Source organism: Hippoglossus hippoglossus, chromosome 5 (assembly GCF_009819705.1).
Source record: "Hippoglossus hippoglossus isolate fHipHip1 chromosome 5, fHipHip1.pri, whole genome shotgun sequence".
Classification (NCBI taxonomy): domain Eukaryota; kingdom Metazoa; phylum Chordata; class Actinopteri; order Pleuronectiformes; family Pleuronectidae; genus Hippoglossus; species Hippoglossus hippoglossus.
Window position 1 is genome coordinate 15,161,924 of NC_047155.1, and position 21,026 is coordinate 15,182,949.

A 21,026-nucleotide genomic window follows, 5' to 3' on the forward strand; every position below is an offset into this window, starting at 1 on the left:
ACCCTCCCCAACACTAACTCCAAACGTCTACTCACACTAATGATCCAGTGTTTCCCATCTAATAGTAGATAACGTTTGGCTATATTTCCTTGATTGCAGGGCATCCAAGCTTTTCAATTTCCAATTGATGCACCTGCATAAGCACAGATGTTATTTGGATATTATAGGTTTGTCACTTTTGTAACTTATTTTAGATCCCAACAAGGTTATTTTAAAGACATCCCCGGCAAACCTTTTTATCTCTTCCGTTAACATCGACGACTACTGATGACGTGTGAGGTTTTTGTGCGACCACTACGAATCATGTTAAACTGACCCTCTTAAACAAGAAGTAGGGGTAGGGGAAAGAGAAGGGGTGAAATGGTATTGGACCTTTATCTGTTTCTTTAACCCTCCGATACACAAACTATGGAAACCCCTTCTAATGCACAACAAGGGTAAAATATGAACCGTATTTATTTCAATGTTATTTCATGCAAGGGTATTTATTTTCTATATCTGAAATATTTTTTTTTTTTTAATTTAATATTCCAGGTATTCATCTTGCTTTTTATTACCACATATATTGTTTTTGTTTTTATTTTCTTACTTTATGAACAAACATACAGCTGCAAATATGAAATGATTGTGTCCAGCCATACTAACACTCTCGATAAAGAGAACTAAAAGCACAACAATATTTTCAAATGGACATCGATCAGACTGTATTTTGTCTATTTAGTTGATCCAGCTCTGGATTGTAAAATAAGACTTGAATGTATTAGATGTGCAAAAGCAGTTGTGTGGAATGAATGGCAGCTCCACCGAAGTGAACACATACTGTATGGGTCATAATTGACCCATAAAAATAATGATTTGTGGTCAAAAACTAGATATTTAATGAATACCTGGAATATGAAATGATAAAATGATCAAATTTAAAATTTATTTATTTACTTATTCTCAGCCATGTATGAAACAACAGTATACATTGTGTCTTATTTTGTTATGTTTTAAATCATGTTTTTAAATGTCAATGTGGTTCATTAAAAAAAAAACAAAAAAAACCCACACTTTTTTCCATTTTTTTCCCATTAATGTTAGTAATTAGGAAGAACTATCTTTACACCTGTAAGCGTTGATATGGGGGTAACACTTGTATAGTTAACAACTGATTCCATGAGAAAGAGTCAATAATTGGTCAGGCCAAATGAGAGGCGTATCTACTGTTAAGAGCATATTAGAACGTGGAGAGCGTCACCCAGGTTATTTAGATCATTTTCAAGAGAGACTGGACTGAACAGAAGACTTTCAAATAAATTGAAACTGAGGAAGAATGAAAACTGAAGGGGGCAGTAATGCAACACTTTGGATGCCAGCTGCCCTAAAAACCTCAGAGAAGAAGAATGACAGCAGAGCTGTGGGGAGACAAATCCTCGAGACCTTCCGTCAACCGTCCGGTGCAGCTGAACGGTAGGTGACACTGAAGAAGACGTGCCCTTTTTCTGTCTCTTTTCAGCTAATGTAAGACAAGTAAGATGCAGTTTCCAGCAAAGCGTACAGCTAACGTCGTTCTTCCGAAGCTGAAGGGGCCTGTTTTGTCTTGTGTTAGCAAAGGGCTAGAGGGCTAGTTACACTTAGAGCAAGCACCTGAAACGAGCAGTAGAGGGTTTGTTTAGGCTGAGGTGTAACAGACCGCCTCTAGGACAGGGGTTCCCAAAGTGGGGGTCGCGAGATGCCGTCCAAAAAACAAATACAATTTTACAATAATTTTAAATGGAATATTTAACCCATTATTGTATAAATATATACATAAATATGAGTTGAAATTAGAATAAAACCATGCAATAAAAACATTTCCATCAGTTTTTTTCCTTTTTCTTTGTTGACCCTTGAGGTTATTACGACACGGATTAGCGGAACGAGCGAGAGGTACAAGGCCAAAAGAAAGTCCTCACTAAACAAACAGCCGAAGCTCAAAGGGCACTTGGACCAGAGCTTAAATATATTCTTGACATTGCGATAAAAATGGTCAACTACATAAAAACACGTCCACTCAATATCAGAGTTGCTCTGGCGGGGAGATGTGCTGAGCCGCCTGTATGAGCTGCGGGACGAGGTGCGCATATCTCTGATGGAGCCCATGGATCCCAGCTCGCTGACCACCTCACTGACCCTGACTGGTTAACGAGGCTGGCGTACTTGTGCGAAAAGACTTCCTCAGCCCTGACATACATAAAGAATAGATACAGATCGCAGCTAAACGTGGAGAATGATCTCCGAGTCGCCGTCTCCAAAATAAAGCCCAGAATGCACTTGCTCTGCTCCATGCATATTGCCCACCTATCTCATTAGTGAGTTTAAGAAATGGAAGTAATGTTTAGGCTAAAATAAATAACCCTAAAGTTTTTGCACATGGCAGCAATAAGGTGTCTGCTGCTCGTTATGCACACAGACAAACACAGACATCACCTGCGCACTTACAGTACTTACAGGATATGCTCTCTCAGCCCTGCTGTTTATACAGGGAGATCCCTGTATTCTGGTTATATTCTATTTCTTAAATGACTATAAAATAATATCATGGCTGTAAGGCTGTTGTTCTTTTGTGTTGTATTAATGCCTGTGTTGGCATAGGCCTAATAGTGCGTGGCTGTGCGCAGCATTTGAGCTAAACACTCATCAAAATCACGACTGTGTGCTGTCCTGGCTCCTAAATGGTGGAATGAGCTCCCCATTGACATCCGGACATCAGAAAGTTTACACATCTTCCGCCGCAAACTAAAAACACACCTCTTCCGACTATACCTTGAATAACATTTTTAAACTAACAATTTAGTAGCACTTAAATGGCACTTACTTATAGCACTTTGTAGTTTTGCTTTTTTGAAGAAATTGTACTTTCTCTATTCTTGTTGTTCTGGGTTTGTACCCTCATGGTTGAATGCACTTATTGTAAGTCGCTTTGGATAAAAGCGTCAGCTAAATGAAATGTAATGTAATTATATACCACATCCAGGGTCGGTGGGGGTCACCAGTCTCTGGCACTGTTATTTTGGGGGTCGCGGGCTGAAAAGTTTGGGAACCCCTGCTCTAGAACAGCCTCTTGCTGCTGGGTTCTTCTTCCTCCACGTCATTTCAGGTCATCTGCCGATGTTGACTTCATGCTAATGTAAACAGCAGTTGTTGTTGTATTGAGAATCATCATCACTATTTTGTTTGTGCAGTTAAACGTTGAAAAACAGACAAAACTGAAGGACCTTGAACCCTCAACCGCTATTTTTGTTCAGTTTTGCTCTTACTGATGTTAAATACTGTTTTTGATAGTGATTCGATCGGTAAGGCCCACAAATATATCACGGTATTATATTATGTTATCACAATAAATGTTAAGACTATTGTTTCTGTTTCAGTGACTTTAAACTCCTTTGTTTAAGCAGAAAACACTTGATAAGCACCAAGACATTTCACTCATCTGAAATAGATACATTATATATTATAAGTACGGTTTCAATATATTGAACTTTTGAAACGTTGATACAGATGATATTATATTGTGGTTATTGTTTGTTTTTGTGTTATTGATATTGTTTTATTGCCCAGCCCTAATTCACTGGTTATGTAACTCTTGTTTTTTCCCCTCCACAGTCTTTTTAACAACTGTGGGACCTGTACTCTAAATGATGGGCACTGATAAAAGGTAAGATATAAGTCATCCAGTGTTTTTGCACAAACTCAAGGTTTTTTACAAATTGATGTCACTGGCGTTTTGATTCTATGCCTCCGCACTGGCAACATTAGGCATTATGCTTTCTGGCTGTGTCCGTCCCATTCTTGTTAGCGTCCTATCTCAAGAAAACCTTGAGGTAACCTCTTCAAATTTGGTGCTAACTTTTACTTGGACTTACAGATTTGCTGATTTTAATTTTGGTGGTCAAAGGTCACAGTCAGGGGACCTCACGTTTTGGTGGCCAGAGGTCAAAAACCTATTTTTGTCTTGTGAAAGCGTTATCTTCTCCTCAAGAGAATCATTTAAAATATGGCACAAACTTAGACTCACAGACTAACTGATTAGATTTTGGTGGCCTCACAAAACCTGTTTTTGGCCTCTTGAACATGATTTCTCAAGTCTATCCTTAGGGATTTTCTTCTGACTATATTTCAGCGGTCAAAGGTCACAGTGACCACATACGAGTCTCGAAAAAGAACTGTATGTAGACTGAACCTGCACTGGGTGGTGGATGCATACAATCACAATGTGGTAATTGTAGTTTCTTTCTTTTCCAGGCTCAGTCGGGGCGAACGAAGTGGTAGATATGGTCCAGATAATATGAGAGATGACATGGATTGGCACGAAAGACGAAGTAGATACGTGGAGAGGGATTATGATCGACGAAGGGCTGATGATAGACACAGAGATCGCCTTGATGACTGCCGAGACAGTCCAGAGGTAATGAATCGGTACTTTTTTGCCCCTGTTCAGACCTGGTATGAAAATTTGTCCTGTGTGAGCTGATCACAAGTGGTCAGCCCTAAATACAGGTCTGATCCCATCACTCCGACCCCATTCAGTCGTGGTTTGGGACGCATGTGGCCTCATTGTTTGAAAAGTGTGAACGCAAATTCGTCCTGGGCCCCATATGAAGGACCGCCTACTCAGCTGAGGTGCTCTGAACCACTACATTTTCACAATGAATCAGACTTACTTTTCTCTTGAAATTAACGTGACCACACGTTCATGTTTTTCACCGCCACAAAATCAACACTGACCAACACATCATGATTGTTACTTTTCTTGAATTGGTCAAATCTTTCTTCAAAGCAGAACTATGCAGTACTTAATTAATACAGTCCCTCTTGACAGCGCTCGCCTTTTGTTTCTCTCTCTTTCTCTCACTTGGGCCACACACACAAAACATTGTCATAGGACACATTTCTAAACTCAGACTGGGTAAAACTTTCTCACCAGTAGCAGAATAAGGCAAAACTTCTTGCCTCTAAATTCAATACTAACAGCTTTACTTTTTTGCTTGTTTGTCTGTAACAGAGGGGCCGAAAACGACGCCACTGTGACAGTTCTGATGATGAATATGACGGGGATCATCCAGACCAGGACCACAAAACGGGGCCGAGGGAGAAGAACAAGGCTATTATGCTAAGAGGTCTCCCTCCTAATATCACAGAGGATGAAGTAAGCTCAAACTTTTCATTCAGTCTCATTCATTCTTCTTCAGCGTAAAGTCACACTGAATGTTGTTATGGTGCATTCACGCCAAATGCAACGCAAATCTTCCGCCCTTAACGCAAGATCAGCACCACGGGGTCGACAAAGTTTATTTGCGTTAATAATAAACTCAACCAGTGAGTATTCACCTGAGGACGATTCAAGATTCAAGAGTTTATTGTCATGTGCACACCAATTACATTTAGCAGTCGCTGGCAATGAAATGCTTGGCTCACAGGCTCTCTTCTAGCAATGCTCAAAATATTACACAAGTAAAAAAAAATATGAATAAAAAAAATATAGAATGGAATATTCAAGAATAAAAAATATACAATAAAAAAAAAAAGAAGAATATATATATATATATATATATATATATATATATATATATATATATATATATATATATATATATATACACTCACACTCACCGGTCACTTTATTAGGCACACCTGTTCAATTGCTTGTTAACACAAATAGCTAATCAGCCAATCACATGGCAGCAACACAATGCATTTAGGCATCTAGACGTGGTGAAGACGACTTGCTGAAGTTCAAACCGAGCATCAGTCTGAGTATTTCAAAAACTGCTGATCTACTGGGATTTTCACGCACAACCATCTCTAGGGTTTACAGAGAATGGTCCGAAAAAGAGAAAATATCCAATGAACGGCAGTTGTGAGGACGAAAATATCCAATGAACGGCAGTTGTGTGGACAAAAATGCCTTGTTGTTGTCAGAGGTCAGAGGAGAATGGGCAGAGTGGTTCGAGATGATAGAAAGGCAACAGTAACTCAAATAACCACTCGTTACAACCAAGGTATGCAGAATAGAATCTCTGAACACACAACACGTCGAACCTTGAAGCAGATGGGCTACAGCAGCAGAGGACCACACCGGGTGCCACTCCTGTCAGCTAAGAACAGGAAACTGAGGCTACAATTCGCATAGGCTCACCAAAATTGGACAATAGAAGATTGGAAAAACGTTGCCTGGTCTGATGAGTCTTGATTTCAGCTGCGACATTCAGATGGTAGGGTCAGAATTTGGCGTAAACAACATGAAAGCATGGATCCATCCTGCCTTGTATCAACGGTTCAGGCTGGTGGTGGTGGTGCAATGGTGTGGGGGATATTTTCTTGGCACACTTTGGGCCCCTTAGTAGCAATTGAGCATCGTTTAAATGCCACGCCTTGTTGAATCTATGCAACGAAGAATTAAGGCAGTTCTGCCCGTCAGGTAGTTCAGGATCCAATCACAGAGGGCGATGTTGAGCCCAAGGTCTCTGAGCTTGGAGACGAGCTTCAGGGGCACGATGGTATTGAACGCTGAACTGTAGTCAATGAACAGCATTCTCACATATGTGTCCCTCTGGTCCAGGTGGGAGAGGGCATCTGCAGTCGACCTATTTGCCCTTTAGGCAAACTGAAGTGGGTCCAGTGAGTCAGGGAGGTAGGAGGTGATGAAGGATTTGACTAACCGCTCAAAACACTTTATGATGGTGGAAGTGAGTGCTACTGGGCGGTAGTCCTTCAGGCAGAGGGTTTTGGTTTTCTTCGGAACAGGGACAATGATGGTCTCCTTGAAGAATGCAGGGACTACAGACTGGAGCAGTGACAGGTTGAAAATGTCTGTGAACACATCTGCCAGCTGATCTGCACACACCTTGAGAGCTCGGCCAGGGATGCCATCAGGGCCAGGTGCCTTGCGTGTGTTGATCCGCTTAAGTGATCTCCACACATCTGCTCTGGATATTACAGGGGGGGCAGCGGTCCTCCTGGGCCTCTTGTATCTCCTCAGCCGGGGAGTTGCTCTCAAAGCGAGCATAAAAGATGTTCAGGTCATCTGGGAGAGATGCAGACACTACATCAGCACTGCTGGTCTTTCTTTTGCAGTCGGTAATGGTTTTAAGTCGACAACAGTTGACAACTGTTAGACGACAACAGTTGCCGCATTGTACATGCTGTATAAACTCCGGGGGAAGCCAGCGGAAGAGGGGAGAGGAGAAGTACTGGCTGAAGTAACTACAACTGCTGCAGTTTACGTGTTGTGGAAATGCAGAAGAAGTCAGCGCATTTGTGTGTGGGTCCACAAGACCACCCGGAAGAGCACACAGCTGGGGGACTTTCACCGGCTCCTCAAGTAGCTGTGTCTGGATGACTGTCACTTCCATTGCTACCTGAGGCTTTGCAGTGACCGGTATGATCACCCTCTAGCGATACTCAAGTCTTTGCATTGACTTTGTATTCAATCTCGACGAGCGGATAATTTTGCGTTTTAATGTGAATGCAACATTAGATCGGCTCAAACTTCCTTTACGAAATTCAACATGTGCCAACTGGCTCATATCGGAGGCACCCGCTTGCACCAACTCTTGGTCTGGCATGGCACTTCGAGTTAGCTGTCCATTCCAGTGGTGCGAACAACTCTGGACCGCCGCGCTCCTTAGACATGGTCGAGGCCCCACTGTCTCGGCACCGGCCGCCTCTGCCAGCGGTTCAGATGGCTCAGGACAACGGTCGTCTTGGCTGTCGGTGAAAATCCGGAAGCAGTTGCAAAAACTGTGTGCTGCTACTGGAGTCGTGACTCATATTAGACAACCAAGATAACTTAGCTTTCACAAGTTCACTGGTATGTTGTGTGTGTGTGACTGAAGGCATTATTGGATCTTTCAGTGAGAGTCAACTCAGCAAACACTTCGGGTTGATGTTCCATTTTTGGTGCACGAGACTCTTAAAGGGATAGCTCACCGAAAAATGGAAATTAACTCATCAACTCACCACTATGCCGATGGGGGGGTGGGTGGGTGAAGTGTTTGAGTCAACAAAACACTTCAGCAGTCTCAGGGGACAACATTCACAGTCACATGAATTTGATCATCACTGTCTCTCTTCCAGGTCCGCGCAGCACTCGAACAGTTGCAGGGGCCGCAGCCTGTGGACATACGTGTGGTTGGGAAAATGACAGGTGAGTTTTGCATTGCAGAGGTGTGTCTGTGTGCTCTGTCTTAAAGCCCACTTAACCTTCCTTATGGCTACCCCTAGAAAAAAAAGCTTCATATTACAACCTTCCGAGGATCGTTTGTGTCTAATTTGATGACATGGTCAGGTACTGTATGTGCTAAACCTCTTACCGTTTAAGTAGACAATACAAGCTATGATAAAGAAAATGCATCCTGTTGACCTTTTATAAGCACCCTCCCCACCTGCGATTCTTACTTTGAGATGGAGTCTACAAACCCATTTTGAGTTTGAATGTTGCATCAAAGCATTCTAACTAACACACCTCCCGTCTATATTTGAATGCTGTCTCTAGGTAAAAACCAAGATTTCGCCTTCGTGGAGTTTTATCACTTGCAAGATTCTACCCGATGGATGGAGACCAATCAGGTTGCCTCAACAATCACCAAGTTTTCGAATTTTTCTTGGAGATTAGAGCATTGATACCAGTTTAGAGCTGATATCTGTTTGTATTTAGTTAGGGCATTCAAAACTGTGATATCAGATGTAAATGTTTTTTATGTCACACATGGTTGTTAACTTGTTTTATTATAAAAGTAGACTTTTTCAGCTGCTTTGTTACATATATCATGTGAATTCAGGTTTCAATTATTGTACAAAGGTTTTTACTCTTGATTAATGATCATAAATATAGACATTATGAAGAGTATATTAAACTCAGAATGTGTGTTGCGCCCCTCTTAATCATGATTAGACTTTTCTGTTGACAGAACGGCCCAAATGGTCTTGTTGAGTTCTGTCTGCCCTGTGGTTTCATAGCACATTCTGCTCCAGCTCAGTCACTTGGATATGTTCTCATCTCCATTTAAAACCTGAAGACTTGGAGCTGAGAAGGAATGAGCTGGCAGCACTCCGGTCCCTAACACTTGGAACCATTTGTTTTTTTATGAGGACACATTTTCCTCGTACACGGTACTGCATCTCTCTCTCTGAACTTCTTCTTCTGCCTCTGCTCCTTGAGACACTCAACACTAAGCTGCAAGTGTAAGCCTAGCCACTCTTTCCCATTCCAGCTGCTCTCACTCATGTGGTGGAGTAGTGGCAGGACCTCACCTGCTTCTTTGGCTGAAACATGGCAGAAATGACTGATGGCTTTTGATCTTTACAGAACAAGTTGGTGATCCAGGGGAAATGCATTTCAGTGCAATACAGCCACAGAAAGCCCATGTATGAAAACTGGCTTTGCAATTCGGTGAGTGTTTTTTCCAACTACACCTTGATACTTTGTTTATTTATTTTCTTAGACTATTGTAACTCACTATACACCTGTCTGAATCAGCAGAATGTACATATGTAAATAACGGCTTATCCAGAACCCTCACCAAAAAAACGAGAGAGAGCACATTAACCAAATTTTAGTGTCACTTCAAAGGCTCCTGGTAAACCTTATTTTAAGAACATAACATTTAAGGCCCATTCTGGAATCATACCCAATTACATCACTGATCTTCTAAAACCATACGTTCTGCTCTATAAATATAGTTTATTATATTAATTATTCCTATAATAGAAATAAGATATTGTCATTGTTTGTTTTTACAGTGTGGCCTGTGCAATTTTCGGAGAAAGCTCAGGTGTTTCAAATGTGGAACAGCAAGAGTTGGTGAGTTGTTTCCTCAGCAAACTTCTGGTATTTTCTTCTCTATGAGAATCTTCTGCTTTCTTGTACTGACTCCCATAGATTCTGTCACTGTGTCATTGCTGAGTATAGATGGAGAGTCCCCTGCAGTAGATGGTATAAATGTGGAACCTCAACAGGCTAGTGATTACAGTTCAGACAGTGAGTGGGTTTTTTACCATGTATTGAAATATTTCCACCATCTTTTACATATTCTACATTTAGTCATGCCTACTCGTTTTTTGTCAACAGCATTAATTATGAGAAATATAGCCCCGATTTCAACTATCGATGGGATTTTGAACATATTGTCCCCGTATGCTAACCTGTCTGCGAGCAAAATCCGCCTCATCAAAGACAAGCAGACGGGAAATAACAAAGGCTTTGGCTTTGTCCAACTTTCATCTCCCATGGTATGTTTGTAGTCAGTATGTAAGTCACTGTGCTTTTTGTGTGGGGGGGTACATACGTCTGACAATGTTGTGGCTTCACTTCTGAAGGAGGCTTCTCAGCTGCTCACCGTCCTCCAAAGCCTTCAGCCGCCTCTAAAACTGGATGGAAAAACAGTCGCTGTGGATTATGCCAAGAGTGCTACAAGGCGAGTCAAAACACACACACACACACATCACAGCGGGTTTGACTTCATAGCTTTCTTTGAATAGAATATTGTATGAAGTTTATGAAGTTGTTTTTGTTATATATCTAGAATTGAATAAAATTTGATTGGTGAACTTAAACTAAGGGAATATTTTCTTTCTGCGTTTGTTGCTAAATGAAAGTTTCGCTATAATCACCCTGTGTCTTCTCCAGAGATGGAGCACAGCCTGGTGGTAAGCGACCCAATCATATCTCAGTTGCCAGCACAGCCATCGCTGCCGCCCAGTGGTCATCCAGCCAGGTATTAGGTTTTCCTCCATTTCACACCGGAGAAGCAGAGTTGCTATCTACGGTTTTATACAGTGGCTAGAGAGACAAACACATGGACAATATGAGATGGAAATCTAGAAAGTGGATTGTTTCTCTGATCTTCTGTATTAGAAAGTGTTGACATTACTGTTATTTGTTTCATTCTCAATTTAAAAATACTTATTAGTGAAGCTTAATGAATTTTAATATTCTGTATTTAAGCTACAGAGATGGTTTACTGAGTTGTATTTGCAAATACATCTAGTCATGTTTTAATTAGGTTTTCTGTGTGTTGTCACTGACTTGCCTCACATACCTGTCTTATCTGTTTAGTTACAACCAGGTTCAGATGCCACCTCTGGTTATGTCACTCTTCCAGAGGGCTTTTCGCAGCAGTCACAGGTCAGTTCCCACTCACACACTTTATGGTGACAAAGACTTAAATTAGTTACAGCGATTTACGAAAGTTTTTCTTGTGACGTAGGAACAGAATTATCACGTTTGGCAGCAGCAGCATCTGGAAGGATTGTCTCTTGTCAATGGAGATGGCTTCCCTGGAGGTAATATGAGGTTTCGATCTATCACTGATATATTTGGATGTTTTTATACTGAGGCTGAAACTGAACTTAAATCGTCACTTGTTCCAGCTGCTCCAGGAATGAAGACTTTGCTCCCTGCAGCCACGGGTGTGGTCATATCCCAGACAGCTCAAATTTACCAACCTGTCGTTTTCAGCCAGACTGCCATACAGGTAGACAGTGTTGCAACATGGTGTCAACATACTGCAAACAGATCTACAAATTTACTATTTAACTCTGATTGTGATGATTCAGAAGCTTATCATGATCCCCCTTCTCTTCTCAGTCGCACCATGTAGCGAGGGCAGTCGATGCAGAGCAGCAGCAGAGTGTTAGAAGGCGAGTCAACACACACACACACACACACACACACACACACACACGCACACGCACACACATGCACACTGGGTTTGACTTCATAGCTTCTTTGAATAGAATATTGTACAAAAAAGCTCTTTGGGTCTATGTAGTGCACACTTCACATTTAAGGGAATTCAACCTCCCACATCCTGCGCATATGGTTTATAAATTTGTTTTCGTTGTATATCTAGGATTGAATAAAATTTGATTGGTGAACTTAAGATGATTGGATATTTTCTTCCTGGGTTTGTTGCTAAATGAAAGTCTCGCTATAATCACTCTGTGTCTTCTCCAGAGATGGAGCACAGCCTGGTGGTATGCAAGCCAATGTTATCTCAGTTGCCAGCACAGCCTTCGCTGCCACCCAGTGGTCATCCAGCCAGGTATTAGGTTTTCCTCCATTTCACACCGGAGAAGCAGAGTACAATTGTTTTGTGGGAGTGTATTTGTTATCTACGGTTTTATACAGTGTCCAAGTGACAATCACATGGACAATATGAGATGGAAAGTTAGGAAAGCTAGAAAATGGATTGTTTCTCTGATCTTCTGTATTAGAAAGTGTTGACATTACTGTTATTTGTTTCATTCTCAATTTAAAAATACTTATTAGTGGAGCTTAATGAATTTTAATATTCTGTCTATAAGCTACAGAGATGGTTTACTGAGTTGTATTTGCAAATACATCTAGTCATGTTTTAATTAGGTTTTCTGTGTGTTGTCACTGACTTGCCTCACATACCTGTCTTATCTGTTTAGTTACAACCAGGTTCAGATGCCACCTCTGGTTATGTTACTCTTCCAGAGGGCTTTTCGCAGCAGTCACAGGTCAGTTCCCACTCACACACTTTATGGTGACAAAGACATAAATAAGTTTTAGCGATTTACCAAACAGTTTTTCTTGTGACGTAGGAACAGAATTATCACGTTTGGCAGCAGCAGCATCTGGAAGGATTGTCTCTTGTCAATGGAGATGGCTTCCCTGGAGGTAATATGAGGTTTCGATCTATCACTGATATATTTGGATGTTTTTATACTGAGGCTGAAACTGAACATAAATCATCACTTGTTCCAGCTGCCCCAGGAATGAAGACTTTGCTCCCTGCAGCCACGGGTGTGGTCATATCCCAGACAGCTCAAATTTACCAACCTGTCGTTTTCAGCCAGACTGCCATACAGGTAGACAGTGTTGCAACATGGCGTCAACATACTGCAAACAGATCTACAAATTTACTATTTAACTCTGTTTGTGATTGATTCAGAAGCTCATCATGATCCCCCTTCTCTTTTCAGTCGCATCATGTAGCGAGGGCAGTCGATGCAGAGCAGCATCCGCATCAGCAGCAGCAGCATCATCAACAGCAGCAGCAGCAGCAGCCTGCAAGTGTTTGCACTGCGTCACCGGTAACACCAGCTGCTTCTTCTGTTGCAACTACAGTTTCTGCCTCCCCAACTATTAAAACATCAGGTGAGATGAGTGAGCTACAGAACAAACTCAGAGCCCATTGGCCATTGTCCGACAACAAATTGGCCTCTGGGGGCAACTGACAATATTTTGGGGCTTCTGGTGTAGACCGTGGATATCCAAGCCAAGACTCAGTCATCTGTTAGCCATACATCATTTACTCTCAAAGCTCCCCTGTGTTTAATATTTCTCCACACAAAACTCAAAACAGCAATACATTTTGTTGGTGTTTTAGGTCCACGACAGTTTGGCTCATCTCTATTAAAAGGTATCTGAATATGAATGCAGATACATTTAAGAGCCACATTTGGGTCAATCTTTTCCACCTCTTTTGCAGTCTAAACTGATAGTTTACCTTCGGGCAACCAAAGTCTGCTCAAACATGATTGGTCAAACTTGAAAAGGAACCCATAAGACTTCCAGCCCCAAAATCTTGTCCCTTGCCTACAGGTTCTACATATTCTCATGCAGAACCTGTTTATAGAGATTAACAGAATATCTCCATTCTCTGTGTGTATGAGCAGATCAACTTTAAATGTGGTTTAGAACATGCTTTGTTTGACACATGCTTCTCTTGGTGTCTATAGCTGTCCCTGATATGTCCACATACCAGTATGACAAGGATTCAGGTTACTATTATGATCCGCAGACTCGTCTCTACTATGATCCCAGCAGCCAAGTATGTTCACTGAGTTATTACCTGGTATACAGATCATCCTGCAGTTATTTTAACCAGAACCGTTATTTAATACAGTGCTTCTTTTGTCATTAATAGTACTACTACAACTCTGGGACTCAGCAGTACCTCTACTGGGACGGTGAGAAACAGACGTACGTCCTGGCGACAGAAGACATGATGGCAGAACAAAGTTCAAGCAGTCAAGAGCCCAAAGGAAAAAATAAGTCAAAAACGAGGTCTGCACACCAGGTAAATGTGACTAAGACATCTCCTCTTGTTATTAGCTATTATCTTTCACTTGAACTTAAAAGTGATATTAGTCAAATTGCAGATTGCAAAGAACATGGATCGATGGGCAAAAAGCTTGAATACGCGAAAAGGGAGTTTTAAGAGCAGTTTCCAAGACTTGGGGCCGTCGAAGGAGGAAGACAAGAAATGGTCTGCAGCTCCTGATGCAGGTTTCTCCCTCTTCGAGAAGAAGGTAGTGTAGAAGTCATTGTAAGACCCATTAAATCAGTGTAGAGAAACTGCTGATACAGACTTAAAGAAACAGATAGACAAGACAGAGAAAATACGGACACACTAACATGATACAATTTCAGATACATATTTGAAAATTAAAAATTTCAAGTATTTAGCTATCACCACGACTGGTATCATCTTTTTCATAGCTAACATAAAATGAGGGACTGCCTTTCTCTTCTGGACGATTTTAAAATGTATTACAAATGATTGTATGATTATATGTTAATGAGATGAGTTTCCTTTCAGCAAAGCAGAGATGTTGAGATGCCGTCACTCATGATGGAACAATTCAAGAACCTGGAGCAGGAAACCAAGGTTTTCCTTTTGTCTTTCATTATATTCTTAACAATTCTTACTAAAAACCCCAGGAAGACACCGCCCAGAACACTCCAGTTTTATCTGCTTTCATTTTGCAGAGTGACCCGTTTGTTTCTTACAATGGCGACAGTGAGCCAGAGGATGGCGGCATGGATGGAGCAGCGGACGAGGGGGGCAGAATAACAGACTGGAGGACGGGGGTTTGCCTGCTGTGTCAACGGCAGTTCCCCACCAAAGACGCTCTGCTGCGTCACCAGCAGCTCTCTGACCTCCACAAGGTGAGGATGGTCAAACAGCAGGTGTTGAATCTGCAAGGGGCAAATATTCAGGGAGCTGCCATCTGTTCGATGCATAAAGCTTCAATTCAAAGTGGAAATAATGTGATAGATCTTAAAGCTGTCTTGAATATAGATGTGAACTGGATATTTTGTTGTTTGATTGGGATTTGTTATCTGACAATGTTTTATTTTTTCCAACTGTTGAAGCAAAATTTGGAGATTCAGAGAAAATCAAGGTTTTCAGTAGCTGAGCAGGGGAGGGGAGACGCTGAGGTATCTGACTCAGGGATTTGTTCCACTTTTTCTCAACCTGTAGTTTCATGAATGTGCACACGATCACTAATGTTTCTTTGTCATTTTAACAGCTGAAGTACAGAGACAGAGCTGCAGAGAGGAGGGGGAGATCCGGTGCTTATACAGCCAAGAAGGGATTTTATCAACATCCAGCGTAAGATCTTAAAGTTAAACTCACCCTGCAAAGCATTTTATCAGCATCTTTTTACATCTCCTTCCATCCACCTTTAACAGAAACTATGGCCGACCCACCAACGATGGCCTGACAAGCAATAACATTGGGAACCATACGTTTCAAGCTATGGGCTGGCATGAGGGCAACGATCGGGGCCACCACCAACAGGACATCACCTCTCCAATCCCGGTAACAATAATTCACATCACCTTTTGTTTTCTCATTTCTTTTTTTCAAAGAAAACACTCACCTCTATCCAAGACATGGTATTAGGGCCGTACTGAAGAAAATATGGTTGTAATAGTGCAAGAATAAAGTCTTAATATTTTTGAGAAAAAGAAAACCTTTTTTAGCAGCAAGGTGAACCCATGCTTGTTCCACAACCTTCTGGATCCAAGATCTCGAAATGAAAATGAAAATCTCATTGTTTCTGGAGAAACTGCGAAACCTCTTTGAGAGTCACGTAGATGGATTGAAACCCTGCAATCGACCACTGCCAAACATTTCCATTTTTCCCCTTGAAGTAATCCTAATACTCCGTCGTATTCTAGCAGCTCCTAACAGATGGAGAACGAAGTCTGTCTTTTTCACTCTCAAAGTAATTAGCAGTGTTACCTGAGGGGCACCTGTCTCCAATCTGTCTCATCTAATAACTCGTCTTCTTTTCTTCCTCTTCCTCTCCCCGCAGGCTTCATTTAGGACCAAGGGTACCGGCTTGGGTATTCAATCAAATGAACTCTCACCATACGACAGCTACGAGGATACAGCTCATAGGGCCATGTTTGCGCGCTTCAATGAGTTTGAGTGAACTAGAGAGAGTAAGGACATCACACTGAACTGTGAGTCCCTAATTTTGTGGCCAAATGATCTCACTGTGACTAACTTCTTTCCCTGTACAGATTTGAATATTTTTATCATGTTTATGTAAATAAAAAGTAGTTTTGTTTAAAATGTGTGTTCTGATGAACATGCCCATGTGTTTGAATGTAAGCACATAAGTTTTATGTGGATCAGCTTTGGTTTTCTGTTTTTGTGAGAATCTAAAAGAATTGATAAATAAAACTGATCGCTGTGCTTACAAATACATCTGTGAAGTTTTCCTCACTGTGAAACAAATGTTCCATTATGAAGATCAATAACAGGACACAAGCAGTCAGGCAAAAATACAAGCTTTCTAAGAGCATTAAAAAACGAGTAGATCAAAATTACCACAACACAATCGACACTGTGTCAAGAGGTGATCCGATCTGTCCTTATATCCTCCGGCGGGTGATCGCCTGGAAGAGTAGGTGGGAGGAGCAGGAAGTCAGGGTCACACTCAGGCATCAGCACACACTAACAGGAAGAAGAGCAGAGGAGAGGGAAGTCAAAAAAGCAAATCGTGCAATAACCAAGAGTCACCACCAGAAAATGGACAAAAGCAACGGCAAGTGGTCGGACAGAATCTGACAATTTGAGTTTCAAGTTTTAATAACTTGTGGAAAAGTAAAATGGAGTAGAGTTCATCCCACCACCAAGGCCCCACAGTCCCCTAATATAACCACATTCAAATTCATTAGATCCGGATTTTATATTTTTCTCTGGACCAAATTTCACACATTCATAAATATCTGTCCCCTAAACAAGATCCATGAACCTCTCTGAGAAATCAATGAAAATGTTGGAAAAATTGTCCTATCTCGCAATGTTAGAGAAAGTAAAAACAACATATGTACATGTATCTGTTCTTTCTTCACCCATACCACATCCTTCAATCAATTTTCATGGTAATCTGTCCAGTCGTTTTTGTGTAATGCTGCTAAGTCACAGTCAGACAAACCAATGCAGGCGGAGATAAATATGAATAACTTGTTAGATAACTTGTAATTTATGTAATTTCATACACAGTGATAGATTCAAGGAGCTTTACAGGGACAATAAATACGCAGACAAAATTAAAAGAAAACGATTTAAAATGAGGAAGCAGAGTTTAAAACACTTTTCAAGCTAAATGAAATACTATAAAAAGTGTAGAATAAAATAGTTAAAAAGAAGTAAAAGGCATATAAAGGACAAATTTGTATAAAAATAAATTGAAAGAGAAAAATAATACAAATAAAATAGATTGAATTGTGTAAAACTCTAAAACATTCGTCAACACGACAATGATTTGTTTCTATTTCCTCAGTATTGTTGTTTCCACACTTCCATTCATAATAATCCCTGTTAACCTAATGCACTTTCACTAATGTCATGTTTGGAATCCGCAGGTTGAGCCTGGTTCCTCAGGGACTCAGAGGAGAGAGGATTGACGCTTCTTTTTTAAACTCATGTTTCAGTTTCACACTCTGAGGCTTCAGACTCCTCTGTTGTGTGATATAATTCATTTGATATTATCAGTGGCAGGTTATTACCACACTAACAATTCAGCAGTAGTGCATTGCTATTGAAAATCCAAACTGTTGGTAAAAGGTGCAGGATATAACATTTAGTTTTTCCGAGATTATTAACTACCAGTGGACATGTTGTCTGTTTTTCGTGCCAGACGCTCTCTGGCTGCCTTCATATCCTCTGTCCTGGGGCTCAGTGTTTGGCATGTTTCACCAGTTCTCTCTTCAGTGGGAACGCCAGTGTTTTTTTTTGTTTTGTTTTTTTGAAGATGCCCCCAAAAAATGTTGCATTCCGTCCTCTTGCTATTTCCGTGAACTGAGAGAGAGTTTGAAGACGAAGTGTGAAACCACAGAGACACACTCCACAGAGATGGAGCTGCTCTGGCCGACCCGCTGCTGTTCCAGGATAAATACCAGGAATGGAGTTGTTTATTCATGTGGGGGAATTTATAGTCATTTATGGTTTCTTTTATACTTTCCAGCATTGGTTTTCATTGGAGTGTTTTACAGACTTAATCTGATCTCCTTTTATTTAAAGTATTATGTAAATGCCTGTGTTGTATTTTCAAAATATTTTTGCAAAAAATGTATTCTTATTTTGAACAATAGGGGGCAGTGTCATCTTTAGATGATTCTTTTATCCTTCCTGGGCTATTTTTGAATTTGCCTTTATATACTATGTTTTTTTAATAGTTTTGTTTTTACCACAAACATGCTCATCTAAGCTTTTATTACTGGATTAAATTGAAAAACGTTGAGTGAATACAATTTGAGTTATATCATCAAATTTACTCAATTAAATGTACCATTCTCAAGTGAAGATTAAATTACAATGAACTTCACAAAAACTTAAAACCTCATCCTTTAACTTTTGAAACTGAATTAGAATATAATTGTCTCCTAACTTAGATTTTTATGTTGTATATCAGTGATGTTTAATTAGTCTTTCTGCTGATGATTTGATGATTTATCTTTTATGTGTAACTAACTACTTGTCAGATTAATTACTTTTTCTTTGCTGCGGTCATGGTCTGTGCTGCTGCTTACATCAGCAGCTGCCCTCACGCTGCCTGTCCCACAGTGACATGATGATGTCCTCGCTGCTGCTACAGCGCAGGGTGGGATTGGGAGGGGGCGGGGGATTAACCTCACTGGCATTGGGATCACGATGCAACACGCACAATGGTTCAGCTAGATGTTAATTTGAATCATTAAAATGTTGTTGTTTTTTCTGAAGAAATTCCCTCCCATCGCTTCCAGCAGGATCGCATGTGTCTCTCCAGGTGGCTTGGAGGGGAAGGATGCCAGATTTGACTCAGGTCTCCTCTTGAGGGACAGGTTTACTGACCCTGTAGTAGCGGAATGACAGCTTTGATGTCCCCGTTGATTAACACAGCAGCACAAAGTGAACCACGCTCACTGTCACACAGGGACACTCGTGAATGCCTACCCAGTTTTCAGCATGGCACCGGCTCAGCTTACCCGAATCTGTGTCAGTTGACTAAGCCGTTTTGCATAACGCTGTCAGAGGCCACACTTGGGCTGAATAAAACTGTGAGAGGATGAGGTTGACATATGTACATTATGTCCCCAATGTATAGAGAATATGTTGCAAATAGGATTTCAGCTCACACTCCCTTTATGGCCCAGAAACAGCCTATATATATTATTCTATATTCTATATTCTACACTCCATAGTCTATATTCCACATTCTATATTCTATACCCCCTATTCTATAATGTATATTGTATATTCTACATTTTACATTCAATATTCCATATATTCTTCCTTCTGCCATGTATTACTGCAGTTTTTTTTTTAACATTTTATCTCAGTAACAGTCTCCAAAGCAACAAACTACCAGACGGTTGTTTTAATTAAATAGAGACATAAAGAAACTAGGCCCAACAGTCCTCTTATGAAACCAACTATAAATTCACTGGATTCCCCTGAACATGCCTGATTTTTATTATGTAGATCCATGAATAATTCTCTGAGAAATCAAGGAAAGTGTTGAAAAGCGCTCTTGGATCTTCCTCCTGATCCCGATCTGCACCAACATTTAATGGGTTCCTCCTTGACCCTCAACATATCACATCCTTCCACTAGTTTCATGATCATCTGTCCAGTAGTTTTTGTGTAATCCTGCTAAATAACAGAGAAACATCACCTCCCTGTCGGAGGGAATAACATCAGACAAAAGTTACACAAGATGTTAAATGAACCAGAGTCAAGCAGCAGTGAAACAAAAAGCATCAACATGTAGTTTGCACATTAGTGTAATAGTATTATGATATAGTTCTAATGAATGAAGGTACATGATATTGTAGTATGAGAATTGACCCGTTTGGTAGCTGCAGCAACTTTATCTACAAATAATTATTAAAATCTATTTCAAATGAAGGGTTTTCATTGGTTTGTTGCATCTTAAATTTGTAATGGTTCAAAAGACTGCACACAAACACACACACACACACACACACAAGCACGCCACTCTTTTAAATCCTTAATTTTGCCTTAAAACAAAATCACTCAATCACTCTTCAGTTAACAGTATCTTCTCTCACCCGGGATGTAGGGAAATAATGACAAATGGAAATAAACATAACAATAATAATGTCATGTGGAAAAAAATGTGATGTTTGGTTGCAACACGGAAAAGCTAAAAACGAGAAGTGAGGTTCATGCTGCAGAAAATCTGAAAGGAAACGGTTGCATGTGACCACAGAAGTATGAGGGAGACGGGAGGGATAGAAAAGAAAATGAATATTGGAGCACGAACTTCTCTCCTCCCGTTATCGGATGAAAAGCTGGTGCTCAAGCCGTTCTATTAATTTATCTGAGAGAATCTCCGCTGTGACCTGCTGACCCTCCTCAGCTCATAACAACAAAATCTCCTTATTTGTCATGTTGGTGTGAGCGCTCCTGTTTGTGACTCACATTCGATGGAAAACACAAACCATCTGTCGTGTTTGTACACAAACAGTTGCAGAGACTGAAGCAGGTGTTGTCACTTTAAACAGGGACGTGTGTGTGTCAGGTAGAGCGGGGTGACACGGCGTCCATCCATGGAGGACATACTGTACAGTGTCGTGTTTGTCTACATCCGGCGTGTTTGTGTTTCTTTCCGCGGGGATCAGAGAGGAAATACGTTTAAGACTACACTTGAAACAAGTACACGACAACCAGAAGAAACCACACTGGTAAAAACACTCGTCTCATGCAGGCAAGTCGGGGCCA

General features: G+C 40.8%; 2 protein-coding genes across 8 annotated transcripts in view; one reads left to right on the forward strand and one right to left on the reverse strand.

Moving 5' to 3' along the window:
- Positions 1 to 21,026, reverse strand: part of LOC117761837 (olfactory receptor class A-like protein 4) — a 946,130-nt gene that overhangs the window by 869,051 nt on the left and 56,053 nt on the right. The window lies entirely within an intron of this gene.
- On the forward strand, positions 1,384 to 16,913 carry LOC117761783 (RNA-binding protein 5-like). Of its 7 annotated transcripts, none has more exons than XM_034586014.1 (30): positions 1,384 to 1,452; positions 3,628 to 3,679; positions 4,267 to 4,429; positions 5,027 to 5,170; positions 8,101 to 8,170; positions 8,519 to 8,592; positions 9,332 to 9,415; positions 9,766 to 9,826; positions 9,935 to 10,003; positions 10,094 to 10,254; positions 10,342 to 10,439; positions 10,652 to 10,739; positions 11,081 to 11,149; positions 11,232 to 11,307; positions 11,395 to 11,498; positions 11,612 to 11,664; positions 11,981 to 12,068; positions 12,442 to 12,510; positions 12,595 to 12,670; positions 12,758 to 12,861; positions 12,976 to 13,150; positions 13,735 to 13,826; positions 13,923 to 14,075; positions 14,158 to 14,307; positions 14,598 to 14,666; positions 14,768 to 14,947; positions 15,155 to 15,220; positions 15,313 to 15,395; positions 15,476 to 15,605; positions 16,105 to 16,912. In XM_034586014.1, the coding sequence occupies exons 2-30, from the start codon at positions 3,660 to 3,662 to the stop codon at positions 16,222 to 16,224; spliced, it is 2,889 nt and encodes a 962-aa protein (XP_034441905.1). In that variant the 5' UTR covers positions 1,384 to 1,452; positions 3,628 to 3,659; the 3' UTR covers positions 16,225 to 16,912. The 7 variants fall into 7 exon arrangements, with proteins under 7 accessions (XP_034441905.1, XP_034441904.1, XP_034441903.1 ...); XM_034586013.1 differs by having other exon boundaries at positions 1,390 to 1,503; XM_034586012.1 differs by having other exon boundaries at positions 1,396 to 1,512.

What these genes read in the sequence shown, in the direction of transcription:
- LOC117761783 (XM_034586014.1), top strand. Translation starts at nt 3,660, where the DNA reads ATGATGGGCACTGATAAAAG. An exon ending in CCCAACTATTAAAACATCAG is followed by an intron (nt 13,151 to 13,734) that starts GTGAGATGAGTG and finishes TGGTGTCTATAG; the next exon opens with CTGTCCCTGATATGTCCACA. An exon ending in AAACGAGGTCTGCACACCAG is followed by an intron (nt 14,076 to 14,157) that starts GTAAATGTGACT and finishes GTCAAATTGCAG; the next exon opens with ATTGCAAAGAACATGGATCG.